The following is a 24,227-nucleotide window of genomic DNA, read 5'->3' on the forward strand; positions in this document are numbered from 1 at the left end:
AGTAGACTTTAAAAAGCAGACAATGACGACCGCAGTATGGAGACGGCTGGGGGGCGGGGAATGAGTCCGAAACCCCAGTGGGCGTGTAGCAAAGGAGCCCCTTTTAACCTGGCCATTAAGCTGGTTCTTTTTCTGCATCAAGGTTCCCTGCTTCTCTTCCAATCCCTCATTTCCACTCCTAGATTAGTTTAAAAAAGATTATACGTAACTCCTTTCCTTAAAGAGAAATCAGTCTTCCGGAACACCTTCACACAAATGTGGTTTTCTTCACTGTATCAATTACACTGGGAAGATGAACGTTGGTTGGCCAAGGGTGACTCTTTCAAACGCCTCCAACATTTATGTTAACTATCAACAGCCACTGAGTTCCACACTCCAGAGTCATAGAGGTACAGCAATTCCCATCAGTCCACAGTGAACTAAATGTTGCATGAGAGTGATCAGCGGAAAGTGTTCTTCCGTTTCACTGGATTTTAGTCACGCTGCACTGTAATGAAAGCTTCTTTTTAATTTTATTATTATGGTGTTGTTGTTTTTTTTTAATTTATTTTTAAAATGAGCCTTGAAGCAAATGTGACAGCCTCAATTGATGTGGAAATACTCTTAATTGGTTCAGTGGATGCAGCCACTTATCACCCCCTGTTGTCAATATATTGCACCATCAACCAAACAGTAGCCCTTCATATTTTGGTTTTCTTATTTGTTCCCAGTCGAATTTGTCTATGTTCATTTTCTCTAATACAGGGTACCATTTATCCATGGGGCTAAGCTGGTGATACTCAACATGTGTAGTATTTGTCCAGGATGAGATTTTCTCTTGATTATTATGGTGTTTTGAATGAAGAAGGTCTTGGGTTCAATCCTTAGCATCTCTGGCTAAATGGATCAGGTAGTAGGTCAGGGCTATTCCAGGGCAGGAACGCACAGGAACGGTGTTCCGGCTGGCTTTAGAGTTGGCCACGCCCACTACAGCCAAAACCTCTGCGTGTGTGGCTACAGAGGGAAGGCCTGGAGAGCAAACACCCCCACTGCAACTCCAAGGCGGGCAGGCCAGGGGAGCCCTGGAAGGATCGGGGAGGCATTTAAATGCCTCCCCGTGCCTTCCCCAGCCTGTCCAAGGGCCGGCTTTCCACAGGGTGCCCAGGCAAACCAAGGGAAGGCAGTTTAAACTGCCCATTTAAACTGCCTTCCCTTCCCTTCAAGGGGGGGGGCTTGTCCGGGCTCCCCACAGCCACGGGGTGCCCAGGCAAGCCAAGGGAAGGTGTGGGGTGTGGCCTAATATGCTAATGAGCTGTGCTGTCATGAGGTGTGGCCTAATATGCCAATGAGTTCCTGCTGGGCTTTTTCTACAAAAAAAACCCTGTAGTAGGGGATGTGAAAGACCTGTGCCCGAGACTCGCGAGAGCAGCTGATAGAAAAGAGAATACAGTAGAGCCAGCGTGGTGTAGTGGCTAAGGTGTCGGACTAGGGTCTGGGAAATGCAGGCTCAAATCCACACTCATGCCACGGAAGCTTGTTGGGTGACCCTCGGCCGCTCACACACTCTCGAGCTAACCTACCTCACAGGGTTGTTGTGAGGGTAAAACAGAGGAGAGGAGAATTATGAAAGCCGCTTTGGGTCCCTGTTGGGGTAAAAGGCGGGATATAAATAAAGTAAATAAAGCATTTTTAAAAAATGATTTAACAAGGTTTCTCATCTGGTCAGATACTGCCCTTGCAGATCGAAATGTGTGGAATCCAGGGCTATTTTTGGGCAGGAACGCACAGGAACGGAGTTCCAGCTGGCTCCCAAGTTGGCCACGCTCAGTAGGAACTCATTAGCATAATAGGCCACATCCAACAGCAGAAACTCATTCGGATTGGCTACAATTAGGGGTGTGTGGCCTAACATGCAAAAAGGCCCTGGGTTTTGACAACAAACAAGGTAAAGAGAATAAGAAGCAAAAGGTGGGTGTGGCTGGATGACCAGACTTCTGGTAACATGGGGGTGTGGCCTAATATGTGAATGAGCTGTGCTGTCAGGGGTGTGGCCTAATATGCTAATGAGTTCCTGCTGTTGGGTATGGAACTAATGAGTTCCTGCTGAAAATTTCTAAAAAAAAAAGCCCTGGTGGAATCTATTGCTCATGTTCTCCTGCACTGCAATTTGTATATGGACCTAAGGATCACTTACTTACACGCTCTTTTAACCAGCATGGGGGCTTGCTCTGATACATTTAAGGTGAATAGACTTTTAAGAGATTTCAGTCCGGACATCACAGAGAAGGTGGCTAAGTTTCTCTGCTTGGCTTTAAAGCTGTGCCAAAGGTTCTTCTAGAATTGTATATATGAGTTTTAACTGGTTTTAAATGAATAAATGGTACTGATAATTTATGCCAATAAAGGCTGACTTGACTTGATTTAAATGGAAACAACAAACTTTTAGAATGGGCCACAGTTTAATTTATAACGGGGTCAAGGAAATCCATGAAAGAGTTCAGTGGCACCCTTCTAACAATTAAATAATGGTAATTGAAAATATTGTACTTGGTACTTATTATTTGGTAAACTTTTGCTGGATGAGAGGGTTATACAAACTTTTAAAATGTGATCTACACTTTAAGAACAAACTACTCTTCACAGCTAGCAAACAGCACAATGGAGTAAGTAGGCTTGCTTAGTTGTGCCACAGAGGCAAAATGTAAGGCGACGGGAGTAATGTTGCCGTACCATTCTCTAGATGACACAGTAGGTCTCTTCCCACGAGTTTGACTCAGTATATTGAAGTACTTGGGAATTATGTGGTTTCGGTGGCTTAGAAACACAGACATGTAATGCAACTTACAGGAACCCATTATAAGCCAGGAACCTTCAAAGTTCTGCCGAACAGTCCTTACAAACAGTGCCTGAACTACAAACCACCTAATTATATTTGTAGCCCCATCAGGCAGACTGTATATGACCACAAGGATGGGAACACCAGTCAGAACTAGAACGCAAGACGAAAAGTGGCATACCCTGTATAGTTGGTCTCAGACTTAATGTTCAACATGCCCTGTAAAAAGTGATTATATCATAATAGAAGAATTTCCAGCCTTGGCGAATCTAGGGGGAATCATCTTTAGATATACTTTAGAGTCTTTTGAATTGATTTCTACAATGCTTTCTTTAAAAAAAACAACAAAAAAAAACACCCCTTTGATTTCTGTAGTAATCGGAAAGCAAACTCTGCTAATAGGTGCAGTCGTTTAAGATATGACCAGTGTTCCCTCTAAGATGAGTTAGTGTGAGTTAGCTCACAGTTTTTTTAGTCTCCAGCTCACACATTTTTGTCTTAGCTCAGGAAGGGATGGCTCCAGAGCAAACCAATTTATGCAGTAGCCAAATTGCTCGCTCACAACTTTAATGCCAGTAGCTCACAAAGTGGAATTTGTGCTCATGAGACTCCACAGCTTAGAGGGAACATTGGATATGACTCCACTGTAAGACTGAATTCTAGCTCATGAATCATGCATATTTTTGCTCAAGAACCAGAAGCAAAATACAATGAGGCCTTGAATCTCTCAATGGCTTTACTTCCTGTCGTGAGAATGAATAAAGCTTTTGCTAATCCAAACGTCTATTAACGACAAAAGAGGCCCCTCGTTCAAAGCCATGGCTTTTCTTTCTTAGCACAGAGCTATTACAGAGATAATCTGATCCAATGGCTGCTAATGGGTTCCATCACAGGCACATATCTGGATATCTCTACCTAGGAAAACTGTGGCCTAGTCCTGTGGCGCTGACTTGCATGGTAGGGAACTCTCAAGGACTTGTGGAGGGGGGGGGTGCATCCTTTTATTCTGTTTCTCCCTCTCCACATTATTCCCCCTTTCTCTCCTGGCAACCCCCATAACCTCTCCCCTTTCTTTGCTTCATTTTCTCCTTCTCAGCCATTTGCCAACCTATCAGCTCCCATTTTCAGCCATATTTATTTCTATTTACTTCGTTTATACCTAGGGTTGCCAAGTCCCCCCGGGGGGCAGGGAACCCCCCCCCCGCTTGATGGGGCTGTTACCTGCCGGCCCGGATTGGACCACCCGGGGGAACCCCACCCCCAAAGTGCTGGGCTCACCGGACGTGCCCAGCGTGATGATGTCACTGCATGTTTGCAGTGGGGCGCTCTATAATTCAAGGGAAAACTCTATGGGTTTTCCTTAAATTATAGTGGCCCCGCCCCAAACGTGCCCGATGCGATGATGTCACTTCCGGGTGGCGTCATCGCACGTGCGCCGGAGAACTCCCGGAGAGAGCCGGGACTCCCTCGCTCCAGGAGAAGGTAAGACTTGGCAACCGTATTTATACCCCACCTTTCTCCTCCATGGGGACCAAAGCAGCTTACATCACTGTTCTCTCCTCCTTTTTCTCATCACAAAAACACTGTGAATTAGGTTAGGCTGGAAGTATGTCGCTGACCCAAGATCACCTAGTGAGGTTTCATGGCCAACTGGTGATTTCAACCTGGGTCTCCCAGACACCTCTTTGAAACTCTAACTTCAACACCACACTGGCTGTCATTGGGTGGCTACTTTTGAACAACAGCAAGCGGCCAGGCCTATGTGAATCATGCAGGTTGGGAGGGTATCAAGTCATCCAGTGGTCACTGTCCGGGCTGGACCCAATGAATCCTCCCTCAAAGGCCAAAACAGCCCTCAAAAGGACCCTGTTCCCTCCCCTTGCTGTTTATTGACATAAATCAAGCCTAGAATGTTGTGGTTGCCTAGCAAAGACTATTGAGGGCTTCCATTTCTTAAAGCTACAGGTACGCCTTTTATCATTCTCTGGCTTTTTAAATCCCCCAATTTGTTTTTTTTAATGATTTCAGATTTTTCGACAAACCTGGGGTATCTGTCTTGTCTGTTCACGGCTCCAGTCCCAGGATTTAAATATCCTCAGACTTGATCAACTTTGCTATTAGAATATACAGACCCACAAGAAACTTGTGGGGAGTATGCATCACTTCACCTCCTTTGCTTCCTTCCCTCTCCCCCATCTCTAACAATCTTCTCCTTCATTCTCACCCCCTCACCTTTGGTCAGTCTTCCCCATCTCTATTCCTCCCCCCTCCCCTTCTCTGTCATTCTTTCCCCTTTCTATTTCTTCACCCTCCCCTTATCTGTCAACCTACCCCCCTGTTTCTTTTGCCCCCACCCCTTCTCCATCAATCTCACCCTCCCTTTCTCTGTCAACCTACTCCCTTCTCTATTTCTCCCCTTCCCTTCTCTGACAATTCCCCCTCCCCTTCTTTCAATATTCCCCATCTCACTTTCTCCCCCACCCCTCACCTTACCTTACCAGCCATGGCAGCTACTGTCTGGAAGCAGCTCCAGGCCCAGGGCAGCTCCCCTGTCACTGGGCCATGCATGGCTTCAAGCCTCCGGGCCTGACTATGATGGCAGTGGTATCTGGGATCTCCTCTGGGCCTGGAGTGGCTCCTAGTATCAGTGTAATGAGATTGCTATATGGCACCAGCTTTCAGAGGAAGCAGGCTTCCACATGATGGTCACAATGTGTACATTGGCCCCGATGTCTTCTGTAGGGTATGGTAGGCCTAGATACCAACCTTTGATTTTTCAGAGAGGTTATGGAGTCTCAGGTTCTTGAGATCCAGAGGCACCTTCAGCTTTCTTCTGCAAGAGAGACAAAAAGGTGCCATAAGAACTGGCGAGGGTCCCAATATTTCTGACCTCTAATAAAATAGCACATCGCTACAGCATTACCACTCTGTGAGTACAGGCTGGCTACTGAGATAGTGAAAAGGTAGATACAGGGGTCACAATGGAATGGGGTCATGTGGTTTGTTCCAATCCTTACCTATTCTTCCTATGGTAGAGGTGCCTCCTCCCACATGTTATGTTATGGTATGGGTGCCACATGGGAATGCTCAAGCCTTGGGGAACATTCCCATGACTGGGAAACCATATGGATAGCCTTGGTCCTGCATTGGACAGGGGGTTGGATTAGATGGTCTGTATGGCCATCCAGGAGCTGTGGTGGCTCAAGTGGTTAAGATGCTGAACTGCAGGCTGTGGAAGGTCAGTAGTTCAGCAGTTTGAGACCTGGGTTGTCACATGACGGAGTGAGCTCCTGTCTAGTTCCAGCTCCTGCCAGCCTAGCAGTTCGAAAGCAAGAAATTGCAAGTAGATAAATAGGTACCACTTCGGTGGGAAGGTAACAGCGTTCCGTGCGCCTTGGTGTTTAGCCATGCCGGCCACATGACCACGGAAATGTCTTCGGACAGCGCTGGCTCTTCGGCTTTGAAACGGAGATGAGCACCGCAACCCTAGAGTCGGATTTGACTGGCTTTTGAGCAAGGGAACCTTTACCTTTACCTTTATGGCCCCTTCCAATTCTATGATTTTATTATTCTATAATTCATTCAGGTGGGTAGCTGTGTTGGTCAGAAGCAGTGGGACAAAGTTTGAGTCTACCGGCATGTTTGAGACCAACAAAGTTTTATTCAAAGTGTAAGCTTTTGTGTGCAAAACACACTTCTTCAGGCAAAACATTGAACAAAGCTTTGTCGGTCTCAAAGGTGCCCCTTGACTCAAACTTTATCATTCGTGTTCAGTGCTACCCCAAGCAGAGTTACATCTTTCTGTGTGCATTGAAGTCAATGACCTTAGAAGGGTATAGCTCTGTTTAGGGTGGCACTGGCTATCTCCCTGATGGAATGGAGGGAAGATCTGCTGGTTCCTCCAACACGTGAAAACTGTAATTAATAGGGTACGTAAGGCAACTAACACAAATTTCCCACTGAAACCTTCTGGAAGACATATGGATTTTTAAGTTCTACCATGAAAAACAACTGTGCTTGATCTAGGGTTCAAAAATGACCGCAAAAAGAAGAAACTGTGAGGTAACTGCGCTAGAAAATATTTCAATAAACAAGCACAAAATTTATACAAAAAATGTGTACAAAAATCATATAAATGCACAAGGCAGTTGAAAATGGTGTGACGATGGTCTCCGGAATGTTCTATCGTTTCGATACTATTCTTCTTCCGAAAGTGGATGAAAGCAGCGACTCTTGGTCTGTCATTTCAACAAGTAGGTATCAAAAATTGCATTAATATTCACCAATAACTTAGTTGCAAGAAATTCTCTGAAAGAATGTTCCTAGGGCAAAGTGCTTGTATAATGTGATTGTTTATTGAAATATTTTCTAGCGCAGTTACCTCACAGTTTCTTCTTTTTGCGGCTTGATCTAGGGTTGCCAGCTCCGGATTGAGAAATACCTGGAAATTTTGGGGGTGGAGCCTGAGGAGGGAGGGGTTTGGGGAGGGGGGAGGGACTTCAGTGGGGTCCACCTTCCAAGTGGCCATTTTCTCCAGGTGAACTGATCTCTGTCACCTGGAGAACACCTGGAGATCAGTTGCAATAGCGGGAGATCTCCAGCCATCTCCTGGAGGATGAAAACCCTAACCTAATCCTACATCTACAAAAGTCTATCAACTCAACTAAAGATATGGCCTGACCAACATTAGGTCAATAAGAACAGACGGTTTTAGTAAAACAATATTAGCAAAAGCACACAGCCACACAGCACACACCAAAAAAATTAGGGGGGATTCAATAAGGCTCAAGGAAGAACAACTCTACAGACCTGAGCTTGGAGTCTGTTATGGAGGCTTTGGTCAGACAGCCAGGGATGTTTTAAGGCTGCGGTTGCACTTATCCTCCAGCTGGAAGGTAGAAAATCGAATGTGATGAAGGCGCCATGATTTCAGCATTCGTTGTGTTCACATTTCAGGAAACTGGCCCCAAGTCAGTGACACAACAGTAACTCTCCTTATGGCACTTAATAAAAAGTTTTTCCATAGTAAGATCTAAGGGGAATGTCCTCGAATATGATATACCCTGATATACCCTGTCAGAATCCAGAGGGGCAATTCTGCTTGGAACTCTGGAATTGCTTCCTTTGGGGACTTGCCAAAGCCTTCGTTTTCCCCCAGCTTGGCTTCTGATAGGCAGAGATAGGGAAGGACATGATTTGATGAGGCTTAATCTCTGTAACTGGGATTGTACTGTTATCAGCCTCAAATGTAGGGTTTGGGGGAGGAGGAGGCATCTATCTATACATCAAATAAATCATATTCAACCGCAAGATTACGTATCATAGTGGGTCGAGTGAACCATAAACAACTGTCTGTCATGGTGCTACATATCTCAGTGAGGCAGATGAATTATAAGTAATTATCAATTAATGGCATGATTTAATGTGAGAGAAGCTAACAGTAAATAATAGTACGATGCCATAAAACAACGATTATATAATAATTCCCACACTTCTCATCTCAGCCGTCATTATCTATGGTGACACCTGGTCATATCTTGCTTGCTCTATGGGACTTGAAAGGAATTTGTGTGAATCTATGGCATTTATCCAGCTATACATCATCTGCTTTGTGTGCACCAAAAGAAAACTTTTCAGCGTTGGATAGTGTATTAAAGGCTGGGATTCGTTGGAGTCCAGTTACCCTTTTTCCTTGATGAGAAGCTTAGTGATGAAGTCTTTGGCTTCCTCTGACACATTTTGAAATTCTTCATCTTCAAAGTCATATCTACAAGCCAGGATGCTGTTTAGCGTCTCATTGTCGTCTTCCCCCAGAAAAGGAGACAATCCACTGAGCCTATAGGGGAGGCAAAACTCTACGTACATTAAGGCTGCGGGCACAAGGGCAGGAAAATGCGGGGGGGGGGGAGGGTGGCGGTTTGCCCCGGGGCTAAAAACAGCACGGTTGCGTGGGCAGACCGAGGTCCCGTGGAGGTCCCGTGGTAGGGGGGAGGTGCTAATCACTCCACAGTCCTGCGGTGCGGCAAAGAAGCGGGGCGCGGGGCAAACGGGGTTGGGTTTTTTAAAACTCAAATGTGCACATGCTCCCTTGGGTGCTTGTGCGCATCCATGGAGACTTTGAAAAAAAAACAAACCTTTTTGTGAGGGGACATGGGCGGGCGCTAGAACTACCACCAGAAACGCGATCAGACGCCCGCCCTTGCCCTGCGGTCTCAGGAAACTAGTACCTCCGAGGTACTAGTTTTTTACCGTGCATCTTCCGGCGGAAGCCTCAGGTTCGCCACGGGAGCTTGACGCTTCCCAGATGTGGCGGTGAGATCATGCCCGGAAAATCCACCTATCTTCCATCCCTCTAGTGTGCCTAATGCTCCGTGTGACTGCAGCCTAAGTAAATCACAGGCTTATATGAAATTTTACTTATGGGCTTGAAGGGTTTAACTGGTTGGTGGGCCTTCATTAAGCTGATAGCAGCTGTAAATGAAAGACAAGCTTAACAGGAAGTGCTTTAGCTTTACTTACAACATGTAGGCGATGACTCCTATGCTCCACATGTCAGTCGGAAACGAGACAAAGTCATAGTTCACCACTTCAGGAGCGAGGAATTCTGGGGTGCCAAAGTTGACCTTAAGCTTCTCCCTTGGCTTGTATCTAATGGACAACAGTAACAATGAAATAAATCAGCATCTTCCTAACACTTGGAATTCACTGCCACTGGAAGTGGTGGCGGCTACAAGCATGGACGGCTTCAAAAGGGAATTAGATAAGCATATGGAGCAGAGGTCCATCAGTGGCTATTAGCCACAAGGTATAGATAGGGACTCTGGGGCAAGTGATGCTCTGTCTTCTTGGTGCTTGGGGGGGGGGTCAACAGTGGGAGGGCTTCTAGTGTCCTGGCCCCACTAGTGGACCTCCTGATGGCACCTGGTATTTCTGGCCACTGTGTGATACAGAGTGTTGGACTGGATGGGCCTTTGGCCTGATCCAACATTGGCATTTCTTATGTTCTTATGTTCTTAACCAATCCTGTGCAAGTGGGACCCAGGCTTCTGCAGCATCATTAATTTGTTCTCTGGGTTGTTGTTTTTTTAAGTCGGTCACTGTACCAAGTAAATTTGGTCTTGTGGGTCACTGTGCCAGAAAGGTTGGGAATGAATAGGTCAAAATAAATAGAACAGGGACAGTAAAGATCTACAGTTCCTCCTTAATTTACAGGACTGAAAAGTTTCAAACAAATACAGTAGTCTGGGCAGAAATGCTTATTGTGAAGACCTCAGAGAAGTGGGGGGGATTCTTTTGTATGGTATGAAGTGGACAGGAAAAGAGTAATAAGGGAGCTGCCGTTTGCAGGGCTCCTCAGCCCTGTGTTTATTGCCAATTGCAGTTCAACCCTTGCATGATGGGGGAACAAGAATCAGCGTCAGACTCAAGTCAGCCAGTCAGTTGATGAGGAGAGAGATTTGAGAACAACGCCAGTGAATAAAATCCATTCAACCGTGGCTGTATTCAGACATCATGACATCATAACACGAGGACGGGAGAACCAACGTACGCTGCTCTGAGCTCCTTGGAGGAAGGGTGGGGTCACAAAGGCCTAAAATAGATAGACGGCTGTCTGTGATGGGCACGGAACCAGGGTCTTGTGCTTGAATGCTTCTTGCCCTTTACCTCTCATCAGGGTTTTTTTGTGTGGAAAAAGCCCAGCAGGAACTCATTAGCATAATAGGCCACACCCAACAGCAGAAACATATTAGCATATTAGGCCACACCCCTGACAACACAGCTCATTGGCATATTAGGCCGCACCCCCATGTTACCAGAAGTGTGGTCATCCAGCCACACCCACCTTTTGCTTCTTATTCTGTTTACCTTGTTTCTTGCCAAAACCCAGGGCTTTTTTTGTAGCAGGAACTCCTTTGCATGTTAGGCCACACACCCCTAATGTAGCCAATCCTAATGAGTTTCTGCTGTTGGGAGTGGCCTATTATGCTAATGAGTTCCTGCTGGGTGTGGCCAACTTGGAAGCCAGCCGTAACTCCGTTCCTGTGCGTTCCTGCCCAAAAATAGCCCTGCCTGTCATTGAAAGCTTTCTGGTTTCAGAAATCTTCAATCAAAGCTTGATTTGCTGTGGCATCCAAATATCGGCTGCTGAGCAAACTGGCTTAATCCTTCTTTAGAAGCCTGGTTTGTGGGGAAGACACCCCGCCATTCAGACGTCACAGCAAATTTGAGTTTCGTGAAAGGCTTCCAAAACCAAGCAGATTTCAGTAGCATTCTGTGAGCCCACGGCCACAAATAACAAGGGCTCCGGGGGTACCATTGGACTCCCACCAATGAGAAACTAGGCCAGACAACTGGGGGAGAAAATTCAAATTAAACTTTCGATATGACCTTTAAAGATTACAAATTAGTGATGGCTCTGGAGAGAAGAGCAGAGCTGATCGGGACGGAGGTTTGTTAGGATGCCTGAATACAGTCTGCTCTGAACTACAAAGAATCTGATGTTTGTTTTCTCTTCTCCAGCCTTCCTTTTTCTACTATCTTTCCTTTTAAACGTATGAAGGCTGCTGTGTGATTTTGAAGCCCAACCCTTAATACGTCCTGTGAACCATGATCCATTCAGATCAAACTATTTCTGCTCTGCCCTGAACTCTTAGAATGGGAACTGGCAGAATGCATTTGATTACTCTTTTGGACCATTAAAGCCATTCAGGTTCAGAGTCCGATCAGATGGCTCTTTCGATCAGCGCGAGGCACGATTGCCTCACGGATCTAAAGGTAATGTCCAGACACAAACATCTGGGAAATGTCCCTCTCCCATGGGCATCCCGTTTTGCCGCGCTTTGGAGCTGTACTTAAAAGATTGCACATTAAATCTGGGGTTTTTGGTTACCTGCGGGACAACTGCGGACTTTCACCCGCCTGGTCGTTCCACCAGTGCACAATCCTCCCGTTCGGGTAGTCTGACATCAGACCATCCTGAGCGGGTGCCATTTAAAAAAATCTCTACACACGCACGGATCAACAAGGACGTGCTGTTACGCCTATGCGCATGCGCAAAAAGTTTTTTAAAAAACTCACAGCGCGCCTCCTTCAACAAGGACGCGCTGTGACACCTATGCGCATGCGCAAAAACTTTTTAAAAAACCCCACCGCGCATGCCTCCTTCAGTGGATGCCGTCTAGACAATCCGCAACAGAGGCAGTGCGCGGTAAGGCGATTCACCAGGGGGATGTCTGGTCGTGCTACGATAGATTAAAAAGATCGGGATAAAATTCAAGATGGCATAATGACGGGATTAGCTGCCCGTCTGAACGCACCCTCAGACATGTTTAATGGCATAGTAGTATATAATAAATACATGTAAGAAGATACATTGAGTTCCAGTAAGTAAATTTAGACAATAAAATAGGTGTATTATGTAAAAAGACTATCATAGGCCCCGGTCACACGGGCCGGATATCGCGGGGGGAGGCGTGGCTGTTTGCCCTGCAGCGAAATAACACGCGACTGCGCAATCAGGCGTCCTCTCGCGGTCCCGTTGAGGTTCCATGGTTAGGGGGGAGGTGCCGATCACACAACGCGCCAAAGAAGTGGCGCGGCATGGCAAACGGGGTTGTTGTTTTTTTAACCTGAAGTATGCGCATGCCCCGTTGGGTGCCTGTGCGCATCCCTGCAGACTTTGGAAAAAAAAAACCTTTTCACAATGGGGGCATGGGCGGGCGCCGGATGCCACCGGAAATGCGATCAGACGCCCGCCCTTGCCCCGCGGTTTCCAGAAACGAGTACCTCCGAGGTACTAGTTTTTTACCGCGCGTCTTCGACGGGAAGCCTCGGGTGAGCCACGGGAGCTCTATGCTTCCCAGATGTGGCGGTGAGATCACGCCCGGAAAATCCGCCTATCTTCCGTCCCTCTAGCGTGGCTAATGCTCCGTGTGACCAGGGCCTCTGTACGGCTGATTCAGCTAAGAATTCTGCAACCATAATTGTAGTATCAGTATTAACATCGTTAAGAAGATTTTGAACAGTTTTAAGATTATTAGTAAATAAGTATGGCCGAAGGGGTAACAGTTTCATACGTGAAGACGTGTGCAGCCGGCAGTCCAGAATAATATGGAAGATTGAGTCTGGAGCGATGCTGGGACATTTGCAGAGTCTTTCCTGGGGGGGTGGGATGTTGTTAAATCGACCCCGCAACATGTTTGAGGGAAAGACGTTTAGCTGAGCCAACATAAAGGCTCTACGATGGGAAGGAAGGCTGAGAGTATGTAAATAATGGGCCATTTGGCCATATTGGGTAGAGAGGTTAAGGTGAGCTCATTAAAGCCATTCAATATGCCTGCCCAATAGTCATTCCAGACTTCTCCCGGAGCATCAGACACCGTGGCCATCAGAAACACTGCTGGATTCAAACCTTCTCCGGCTTTTATGCTAGAAGGCCAACAATGTCCCAGTAGCCCAAGGGTTGTTTCTCTGGCTGCTTCGCCACTCCTCTTAATATTTCATCAGATCAAAGTGGACCTTGGATTTAGGGAATTAAGGGTGCTGATAACTTGATTAAAGCGACATACCTCCTCGCCAGCCCAAAGTCAATAATCTTTATTTTGTTAGCCTCTCGATTCACACAGAGGATATTTTCAGGCTGCCAGAAAGAGGGGGGGGGGGGAAGAAAAAGATCACACATTTATGAGAAATGTGAGTGAACTGCACTGGAACCAACATTTTAAAACACATTGCACAGTATAAAAATATGCACCACAGTCCTGGCGTCTTGAAGCGAGCTGGGTTCTGTGGATATCTCTGACTATAATCATGTGGTATTTGAGGCTGGGAATACTCTGCCAGTACAGCTTTTCCCTGCTATGGCATTTTAGTTTGACATAATGCAGCAACTTAAGATAAAGAATTCATTAGTGAGTTTTCAGAAGGGGAATGCACACTTTCCGACGGGACTTCAGGAAGTCAGTGTTGTGATTTCGCAGCCCTTAATGAGCTGACATGGGGGGCATTTAATTTTTTTTTTTTTAAAAAAAAGGTTTGCAACATTCTTTGAAATTTATCTTTCAGCATGGGACTTCTTAAGTTCACTGTTCTTCTCCACTCCGTATCTGATATATTAATGTCAGGCAAATCTGCTCTACACTTTCCCAAATCTTAACTAAATGGATCTGGGTTGTCAGGAGGGAAATCATTCAGATCCTGTACTCTGTACGGATGGCTCACAGACTTCCGCAATCCCATTCTCAGTTGAGAGCAGTTTTGAGTTTGCTAACAGGGTAACTATCTGGGATGCATGTTTTGAGCCTTCACAATGCCCCATGTCTCACCCATGTTCATTGCGTAATCAAAACTGCACCTTTTTAATCTCCTCTTTCTCACAAATGTACAGTTCCCAAAATACAGATGATTAGAGTTGCCAGAGACTGAAGTAGTTCCTTTCGGTTGAGATCCCCAAGCCAGTCAGAATGATCACATTAGTAGAAGAAGACGAAGAAGAAGAGATTGGATTTATACCCCGCCCTTCACTTGGAGTCTCAGAGCGGCTTACAAACTCCTTCCCCTTCCCCTTCCCACAACAGACACCCTGTGAGGTGGGTGGGGCTGAGAGAGCTCTGACACAAACTGCTCTTTTTCAAGGACAGCTGTGCCAGAGCTTGTGACTGACCCAAGGTCACATCAGCAGGTGCAAGTGGAGGAGTGGGGAATCAAACCCGGTTCTCCCAGATTAGAGTCCGCAGACTTAACCACTACACCAAACTGACTCTCCTACACCAAACTGGCTTAGTAAGACATGGGTCCTGGTCACAGGGGCCAGATAACGCGGGATGGAGGCGTGGCTCTTTGCGCTGTCGCAATTTGCCCCACCATTACGTGACCCGACGTGATGGCAGTGAAGCGGATTATTTCCCATCGGCGGGTGTTTCCGGTGCGCTCCAACGAGGCAAGAGGAGTGCGCTGGAGCAATCACACAAAGGAAGTCCGTCAGCAGCCCGTCGCAACCCATTTGATAGAAGACTTTTTCAGGTACTTTTTAACTCCGGATCTTCGGTGGTATGCTACGGGTTGGAGACGGGTGCGCCATGCTTGGCAGATGTTTCCATGTGATCGCACCCGTATAATCCGCCTGGCATTCGTCCCTCTCGCGTGGCTACTTGTACATGTGATCGGGGCCTAAATAGTCTTGAATCCAGGTACAGTTGTTGTTCAGTCGCACAGTCAAGTCCGACTCTTCGCGACCCCAGGTACAGTAGGGGTCCCCAAACTTTTTAAACCTGCAGGCACCTTTGGAATTCTGACACAGGGTGGTGGGTGCAGCTACAAAATGGCTGCCACCGAAGACGGAACTAGCCATAAAATGGCTGCTGCAGCTTATTTCCAGTCACACAAGTAAAGATCCTTGTGCTGTGTTGGCAGCAGTTGCCAAAGCAACTTTTTAAAAAATCTGCACAGCCAATCAAATCTCCAATGGCCAATCAGAAGCCTTGCTGGGCAAAAGCCCCATCTGACCCCACCCAATACCAACCAGAGCTCCTCAGATTGCTGCTGAGTGGCATAGGCTGCTGCGTCTGCTCCTCACTTGCTCTCATTGCCTGGATTTTAAGCCACTTGACTATGCATGCCTAGTAGGATGCGCTACTGCTTGCAGCCATTGCCCTGAGCTCAGGGACTGTTGTTTTGCTACACCCACCAGCAGAGTTCCCTCTAAGCTGAGTTCGTGTGAGCTAGCTCAGTTTTTTTAGCCTCCGGCTCACACATTTTTGTCTCAGCTCGGGGAGGAGGGCTCCAGAGCAAACTGATTGATGCAGTAGCCAAATCGCTCGCTCACAACTTTAATGCCAGGAGCTCACAAAGTAGAATTTTTGCTCACAAGACTCCACAGCTTAGAGGGAGCATTGCCCACCAGTCTTTCTGTTCAGCTGTGCCTTGTTTGAACACAGCAGTCCTGGTGGAGATGCGTGGAGAGCGGATGGGGACCCTTGTTCCTGGGCCTGGTACTTAATACTTAGTAGCTCTGGTCCCAGCGTTGGGATTGGTGATGAGTCACCCATAGTAGTTACAGCCAAGGGCTGTATGGTCTATGGATACAGCAAGGAGAACGAGGATCTGCATTTGCCCCTCCAAGCCACAGGGCTCCAAACCCATATTTGGCGTTCCGAACTCTGCTTCCTCCCATAGTTGCATTTCCCTTATGAAAAGCAGTCACAGAATTTTCGTTACACACGTTCGTATGGAACACTATAAAGCTCTTTGATTTCGATTCTAAATCTAGGCTCTCAGATTTATCTTAAAAGGTTTGTAGGTCAGTCTGTTCCCAGACAGAAATGAACCAGTCGGTGAAGAAGAACACCACATAACCTTTTGTCTTTTTTTGCTGCACAGATACTTTATGGAAACGAAAGCCAGATGGAATAAACATGGATTGGAATGGTGATTCATAACATGGCGTAATTTGGGGGTCTTTGGCCTGGTGAGTACATATCAACAAAGGTGCCACATGTCACATTACTCGCATGGATGATGTAACCCATGCACGTTACCTTCAGATCTAAATGAAGAATATACATCTGATGCATGTACTGAATCCCTTCACAAATCTGCTTTATGAACAAGATGGTATCCATCTCTGACAAGTTGCAGGTCTCATCGATAATTCGATCAAACAGTTCTCCTCCCTCCACACTGAAGAGAAAGGGAGAGAGAGAGAGAGATTTAAATTTATTTTTCCTAAATTTGTTTTGTTGAGGGTGTGTGCCTTCCATGCAGACAAGGTGGAGGAGGAGGAGGAGAAGAAGAAGAAAGGAGGAGATTGGATTTATACCCTGCCCTTCACTGCTCAAAGGAGTCTCAAAGCGGCTTACAATCTCCTTTCCCTTCCCCTCCCCACAACAGGCACCCTGTGAGGTAGGTGGGGCTGAGAGAGCTCTGCGAGAAATGCTCTTTCAAGAACAGCTCTGACAGAACTAAGGCTTGCCCAAGGTCATCCAGCAGCTTCAAGTGGAGGAGTGGGGAATCAAACCCAGTTCTCCCAGAATAGAGTCCGCCCTCCTAACCATTATACCAAACTGGTGTACACCCCACCCACTATACCAATATTTGCTGATCTGAATTAATTATGTGTGCAAATCTGCACAACTGAGAAAACGTATTAATATTTCAGGATCCAGGTTTTTTACATGATTTATGGTTCCCCCACCGCAGGGAACAGAGGGTATGGAGAGGCATACATACATATCTAGGTTAAGGATGAACAATAGTTCATGGCGGAAAATAGAGCAGGAAATAATACCCAGAGAGCAGAGTGAGGCATTTACACATTTTCTTCTGGAAGTTCTGTATCATGGTTTTTAAAAAAAGCTTTACATGGCTTTACATGGGTATGACTGCAATTCTGAAACTACTTGTTGCTTTCTGTTGGGTTACACTGAATCCATTAGTGCGGATAGAACATATAGTTTCAAAATATTGAAGCAGAAGAAACATTAAACAGATGGATACATACTATTCCATGACGAGAACAATATCATTTTTGGATTCAAACGCATCATACAGCTGAATGAGGTTCACATGGTTCAGCTGGTTCATGACATTGATTTCGTTCTTGACTTCATCCTGTGACGAAAGAAAGCAAGAAAGGCCCCGGTCACACGGCGGGAGAGGCACGGAATGTGGGCGGATTACCCGGGCACGATCACACCCCAACATCTGGGAAGTGGAGCGCACCCGTGGCTTACCGCCGACAATGCGCATTTAAAAACTAGTACCTCCAAGGTACTTGTAAACGTTTGCCATGAGCTGCCTCCAGACGCCCGTTATGTAATCACGCCGGCGCGCAGCAATCCCCTTCGGTCCCTCGTTTACCTGCTGGCGCCAAGGGAAGGACCCATGCTGTGCCACCAGTGCATCTGATCGCATAATCGAGGATCAAACTGCGCCGGGGAAATTAGCCATGCCTCCCCCCCCCCGCGATATCCGGCCCATGTGCCCGGGGCCAAAGAAAGGCAACTGACTGCATCACTGCCCTCCCAGTTTCAAGGGATTATGTATTTCCCTGTAAAAGAGACTGTGGCTGCAGTCACACACACTAAATAATCCACTTTCAATCCACTTTCAGTGCACTTTCCAGCTGGATTTTACTGTGTGAACTGGCAAGATCCACTTGCCAACAGTCGCTGGAGTGGATTGAAGCTGCATTATTTGGCATGTGCAAAAGCACCCCTGTGTGAAATGGCAAAATCCATCTGGAAAGTGCACTGAAAGTGGATTCTTGTGTGTGTGTGTGTGACCGCAGCCGGTATTCATTTTGTGGAGCAACGACTTTGAGCTGACATGGAAACGAACTGAGGGTATGTGGTGAGCATATTATGACCAAGGCATGGAATGCAGAAATCCACTTGAGAATAGCCAGATAAATTCCTCTCGGATGGTGATCCAAACTGTTGCCTAAGTCTTTGATAAAACGCTTTTTGACAAAGAACCAAAAAAATAAATACATCTGAGAAGGAAATTAAAGAACCAAATAGAGAGAAATGGGATTTGTAATCTGTTGTGGATTCAGAGGGCTATCAGTGGGATAGAAGCAACTGTTGACACAGCTCTCTGCAGAAACATGCATGCAATGGCACCCCCCCCACACACACACACACACAAAACTCTGAAGCAGCACAACACTTTCTGTTTTAAGAGCTTGTGCACACGGAATAATCTTCCTCTGCAACCAAAGCTGATAGGCAAGGTTCTGGTGTTCGCACTTACTTTTTCCTTCATACCTCTGACTTTTATAATTTTGGCAGCTAATTTGAGACCTGTTGATTTTTCTTCACATTTATGCACCTGTCCAAATCGTCCACTGGAGAAAGAGGGGAAAATATTGATTTATGTAGGACCGGTTCAAAATGTGTTAAGCTTTAAGGTCTCTTTCATGTAGGATAGGTGAATCTTAAATCTGAATTCCATTAGAATGCCATTCTCTGAATCAGATCAAAATACAAGAACACACAAAAGAGCCCTGCTGGATCAATCTAAGCCTATGAAGAAGGAAGAGCTAGTTACCCCTTTGGTTACAGATTTTAGGGCTGAAGACCGTAGACCATCTGACTTTAAATTTTTAGTCACAGATGGTTTAGACATCCTTATAATCAGTTGGATGTTACTAAGTGCTTACAGCAACGGGAGTCATACTGGATATACACCTTGCAATCTTTAACTCCTAAAGGCCTAAATGAAAAATATGATTTGAGTTCTTACATTTGATGCTGTTACAGAATGACCCTTTGTACCTTTAAGAGGTTTTTAAAAAAATTTAATAACTTTTTGTGATCTGTAGAGACGCCTGTATCTTGTAAATTACCACTAAAGTGTTCTTATTATGTAACTGAATGTGTATATAATTGCCTTCCCCGTGTGATCTTTTTATGACTCCTCAACTGAAACTTGAAAATTTACTGATGCACTTTATTTGGAATTGTAAGGTTAGTCATTCTTGCTATTATACATTTTAAACATTGTAATTGTTGGTTTGATAGGGCAGTATATTTTGTCTTTAGATAAGAGTAACTCTGGCAAAGATCAACTCGTAACGGAACGGCAACCCGTCTCATCTTATCTGAAAGAGGAGTTACGAACTGGATTTATTACCTCCTTACTCATCTGATTTGAATGAGGAGTTGTGAACTGAATTGTCACTGCCTTAGGGTTCTCTCCCACTGGAAGAAATATGTAAAACTGCTACCCTTGATGTGTTATGCTTCAGGAGGGGAACCTTTGGATTTTTATGGATTGAAACCCATGTACATTATTGTTTGTTATTGTAATGTATCCAGTCCTGACAAGTCCAGACAAGTCCAGACAAGTCCAGAGACAAACAGCCCTGACAAGTCCAGACAAGTCCAGACAAGTCCAGAGACAAACGTCGAGCTTCGCTCCAAGAGACAATGGACTATGCGGATCCTAGCCTGCTCCAATCAGGGGGCTAGGTTCCTGGCCGAGAGCCAATGGGACTCTCGGCCACTGTAAATAACCTATTGAGAAGTGGGGTGTGTGTGTTTTGGGTGGCGGTTTCTCGGGGAATATAAGCCGGCCTGCGAGCCGGCCAAAGTCGTCTTGTTCCTGATCGAATAAAGTACGCTTTGCTGAAATCACTCTCCGCCTGCGTACTTCTCAGTTATCTTACAAAAGTTATTTATATATATTAATAAATTGCTGTTATTAGCGCTGAATTTGTACCTTACAGCCATGTTTACTTGTCTGATCTCTGACAATTTGAATTTGTCAGAATTTTCTGGAAATTCTCAACTGGGTGAGCCCAGATTCTCAAATGAATGAGCAAGACAGGGGAAAGTTTTTTTTTTATTTTAACTTTCCTGTCTTTTGAACCACTTATCCTTACGTTGCTTCTGTCCCTTCAGTTAACCAGTAATCTGGGTAGTCATGTCCTTGCCAAAGGAGAGATCTCATCTACTGGCAAGGAGGGCGTAAAGGAGACTAACCTCTGGGGAGTTCCTCCAAAAGTTGACCCTTCCCTGACCCTTCCCTTAAGAAGTGCCCTGCCCAAACTCAGATTAAAAAAATTCCATAGGCACAACAATGTAAATTTAATGGGGAAAAATGGAAATTACACCTGGACTGACTCTGGAGAATTACTGGCAGAATCTGGGTCTATGAAGGTACTGCTGGTCTAGTCATGGACCTTATCCTGTATTTGAGTCAAAATTGAAAGTTTGCATATAAATACACAAAGTAAATAACAAATGATATTTGGCTTTTTTTGCCATCAACTTGAAAACATGCTACTCCAAACTGAAAACTTCACTTGGGCCTCTGCCACACGGCAGGGGAAAAGCCGCCAAAAAGCATGGCTTTTAAAAGCCGCGCCAAAGTTGAAACGGCGCGGCAGGATCCCATGGATCCCCTGGCCGCGCCGCCTTTTCTCCCCGGCACGATCAGACACCAGGGAGAAAACACAGATCTGATGGCGAGCCAGCCGAACTGCGCATGTCGGAGCATGCGCAGTTCGGCTAGGAGCTGGGGACGCGCCGGCGCAAGGATGCGCCGGCGATCAGACTCCCGGTTTGCGGCGCACCATTGAGATGAACCACCTCGGTAGGTGGTTCCAACTTGATGTGGATTATCGCGTGGATGGGCCAGTTCGGGGACAGAAGCACTACGCTTCCCAGATGTTGTGGTGTGATCACGGCCATTTGCTCCGCCCCCGAACCGTCCCGCTCCCGGCCCAAATCCCCTCGTGTGAACGGGACCATAGTTTATTATTATCCCCCCCCCCCAAAAAAATTCTCAATGTATTCTCAATGCCTCTCTTTTTCTTTCCTGGTGATACTCTTTTGCCTATTCTGTATTTAAAAAAAAAAAAAATCCTGCAGAGTAGCTTGTTTTACTTTCCAGTCACTTGAAGGAATGGCTTATTCTGCTACCAGTGATTTTATTTTGCACTTACCCTCCCAAAAGATCACCCTTGTGGACATGATAAAAGCTTCCGATGCCTGCCCTTTTGGCTGAGACGATTCGGTGATCAAAGGGGGCTGGAGGAGGTGGGTAATCATCTACAAATGACAGAAAAGACAGCCCGTTACTTTTACTTGGTGTACCACTAAAATGTGGTATGCCAATGATGAACTTGTTCCCAAGAAAAAATACAGCACTACACATTAAACATTCCTTCTCAAGAAAGGCCCGAGTCCCTTTTAATAGTTGTTCATTCCAGAGATATTCTGTAGACCTGAATTTTCTCATCTGAATATTTGCCACTATATCCCTTCCCTAAACCACTTTTAATTTTAAAAATGCTATTAAAAACGGTGTGGACTCCTGGGAGGGCCCCAGAAGCTTCTTCAAAACAGCAGGTATCCATGAGATGATCGCTTCAGAGAGCATCATTCACTGAGGGCGATTTCTCACTAGAGCTGCCTCACAGTACAGCCGCCGTTTGCCCCGACACAAACATGTCAATTTCACACCCGAAGCTCCGGGGCTGCATTTTGACTCGGGGCTTTGCCCGATTTCCTCCGCAGTTTCGTGATCCTGGTTTTTGAGGATCATGAAACTGCGTAGGAAATCAGGTGAAGCCCCAAGTCAAATGCAGCCTCGCAGCCTCGGGTGTGAAATTGACATGTGTTTGCTCAAAGAAGATCTGGGTCATTGGACTGATCGGGAATCCAACTCATGGGACCAACTTGGAACAAGTTCTGCTACAAAAACAATCCATGAGAATTATTTTTTTTAAAAGAAAACTGTCTTGTGCATAGAAATAAAACCATGAGAAGTTTTTCTTTGGAAAAATCCCAGTGCTTTTTCCATGAATGTATTCCTATTTCATGACTTGTAAGAACAAATAACTGGGTATGAATTGTGTAGACACACACAATACCCAGTGGGGAGATTTTGCCAGTAAAAATGATTGCATAAACTCACACTTAAGTGTAACAACTTTCTCAGGATTGTGGCTTTACTTAAAAAAAAGAAGAAGAGTAAAACATATATTTTCCTTTTTTATATGTTTTGCAAAAGACAGAGTCTTTTTTGAAGGCGTAAAATCACTATCCGTGTCGCTGCAAAGGAACTTCGGACTTGTTTCTACAGAAAACGTTTAACTTTTAACTTCTCAAACACTGAACAAAGTCCCCACTTCCCAAAAAAGGTCTGTATATCTCTGTTCACTTGTATCAATGCAGGATGCAGTCACACTTAAGATTAATTTTGCTTGGGTTGGATGGCATGTTGATTTTTTTTTTTAACAGAGATTTATTTATTTATTTTTACCAATTAGAGAATCAGTGTCTCCTATAGAAGGCTCCTGGTTATTTTCACTCTCGTTGGCAGCTGAATCGGATTCTTCCGCTTTTTCTAACGTGGCCGTCGGATCTACCCTGCTCTTTTTATTGCCGTCTTTCGTCAGCCCTTCCTCAGTCACGCTGTGCTTACTGCTGGCATTCTGGTCATCCTTCAGAGACGACGGTGATGATTTTTCACTCTCTTTATGCCTATAGGGCAAATAGAGATCTTTACAATGGAGATGGGAAGCAGCAGCAGGAGAGAAATATGCAACAAAGCATCAAGGGTTTTTGCCTCTCTGGAACAGAATAAGCAAGAGGAATAGCAATATTTTTTAAAAAAAAACCAGCCACATTCTGACAGCCAAGGAGGAGGAGGAGGAGGAGATTAGATTTATACCCCGTCCTTCACTTGGAGTCTCAGAGCAGCTTACAAACTCCTTTCCCTTCCCCTCCCCACAACAGACACCCTGTGAAGTAGGTGGGGACTGAGAGAGCTCTGACAGAAACTGCCCTTGAGAGAGCAGCTCTGAGAGAACTTGTGACTGACCCAGGGTCACACCAGCAGCTGCATGTGGAGGCGTGGGGAATTAAACCCGGTTCTCCCAGATTAGAGCCTGCGCTCTGAACCACTACACCAAACTAACTCTCCATTTTTCTAGACAGAGGAAAGTAACAATGCAAGGATCCCCAACCTTTTTGAGCCTGTGGGCAGAGTTGGAATTCCGACACAGCATGGTGGGCGCACCCACAAAATGGCTGCAGCAGGAGATGGAGCAGACCACAAATTTTGCTGCTACAGCTTACCTTCAGTCACACAGTGAAGATCCTTGTGCCATGGTGGCAGCTGATTCCAGTGCAACACTTAAAAAAATTATGTACGGGTAATCAAATCTCCAGTGGCCAATCAGAAGCCTTGCTGGGCAAAAACCCCACTTGGCCACACCCACTTTCCAAAAACACTTGGTGGGCATCAGGAAATGTGTTGGTGGATGCCACGGTTCCCATTGACATCACATTGGAGCCCCCTGGCCTAGTGTATGGCACGGGAAAGTAAACTCTGAGCATTAGTCCTTCCATCGGCGAAATGAGATTATTATAAACCTCACAGACTGTGACGGTGCATAATCTAGGGAAAGCACTTTATAATGTAAACGCTGTAGAAAATATTATCACGATTGGGTAATGTGGCAGGATGGAATATGCCAAACAGGGATGTTGCTAGGTCGGTGTCGTGGTTAAGTGCGCGGACTCTAATCTGGGAGAACCGGGTTTGATTCCCCACTCCTCCACTTGCACCTGCTGGATGACCTTGGGCAAGCTTAGTTCTGTCACAGGTGTTCTTCAAAAAGAGCAGTTTCTGTCAAGAGCTCTCTCAGCCTCACCTACCTCACAGGGTGTCTGTTGTGGGGAGGGAAAAGGAAAGGAGTTTGTAAGCCACTCTGAGACCCCAAGTGAAGGTCAGGGTATAAATCCAATCCTGTTCTGCTTCTAGGTCCAGTCCCAGCTGGTAACTAGAGCCCATGCACGTCGGCTGAGGCAGAAGAAGAAGAAGAAGAAGAAGAAGAAGAAGAAGAAGAAGAAGAAGAAGAAGAAGAAGAAGAAGAAGAAGAAGAAGAAGAAGAAGAAGA

At 45.8% G+C, this 24,227-nt stretch overlaps 1 protein-coding gene across 1 annotated transcript in view; it reads right to left on the reverse strand.

The window, feature by feature from the left end:
* The window catches only part of LOC107106205 (myosin light chain kinase 3-like), a 53,044-nt gene that overhangs the window by 1,931 nt on the left and 26,886 nt on the right, over positions 1-24,227 (reverse strand). Inside the window, exons 4-13 of the mRNA XM_015406314.1 lie at positions 22,586-22,806; positions 21,264-21,369; positions 18,566-18,659; positions 17,313-17,422; positions 16,351-16,492; positions 13,384-13,454; positions 9,335-9,463; positions 8,499-8,651; positions 7,625-7,703; positions 5,582-5,648 (exon numbers count right to left, since the gene is read on the reverse strand). Of these exons, the coding sequence (XP_015261800.1) occupies positions 5,601-5,648; positions 7,625-7,703; positions 8,499-8,651; positions 9,335-9,463; positions 13,384-13,454; positions 16,351-16,492; positions 17,313-17,422; positions 18,566-18,659; positions 21,264-21,369; positions 22,586-22,806 (1,153 nt within the window). The 3' untranslated portion in view covers positions 5,582-5,600. The remainder of the gene's footprint in view (positions 1-5,581; positions 5,649-7,624; positions 7,704-8,498; positions 8,652-9,334; positions 9,464-13,383; positions 13,455-16,350; positions 16,493-17,312; positions 17,423-18,565; positions 18,660-21,263; positions 21,370-22,585; positions 22,807-24,227) is intronic.

This window comes from Gekko japonicus, unplaced genomic scaffold (genome assembly GCF_001447785.1).
Source record: "Gekko japonicus isolate JY-2015 unplaced genomic scaffold, Gekko_japonicus_V1.1 scaffold2002, whole genome shotgun sequence".
Classification (NCBI taxonomy): Eukaryota; Metazoa; Chordata; class Lepidosauria; order Squamata; family Gekkonidae; genus Gekko; species Gekko japonicus.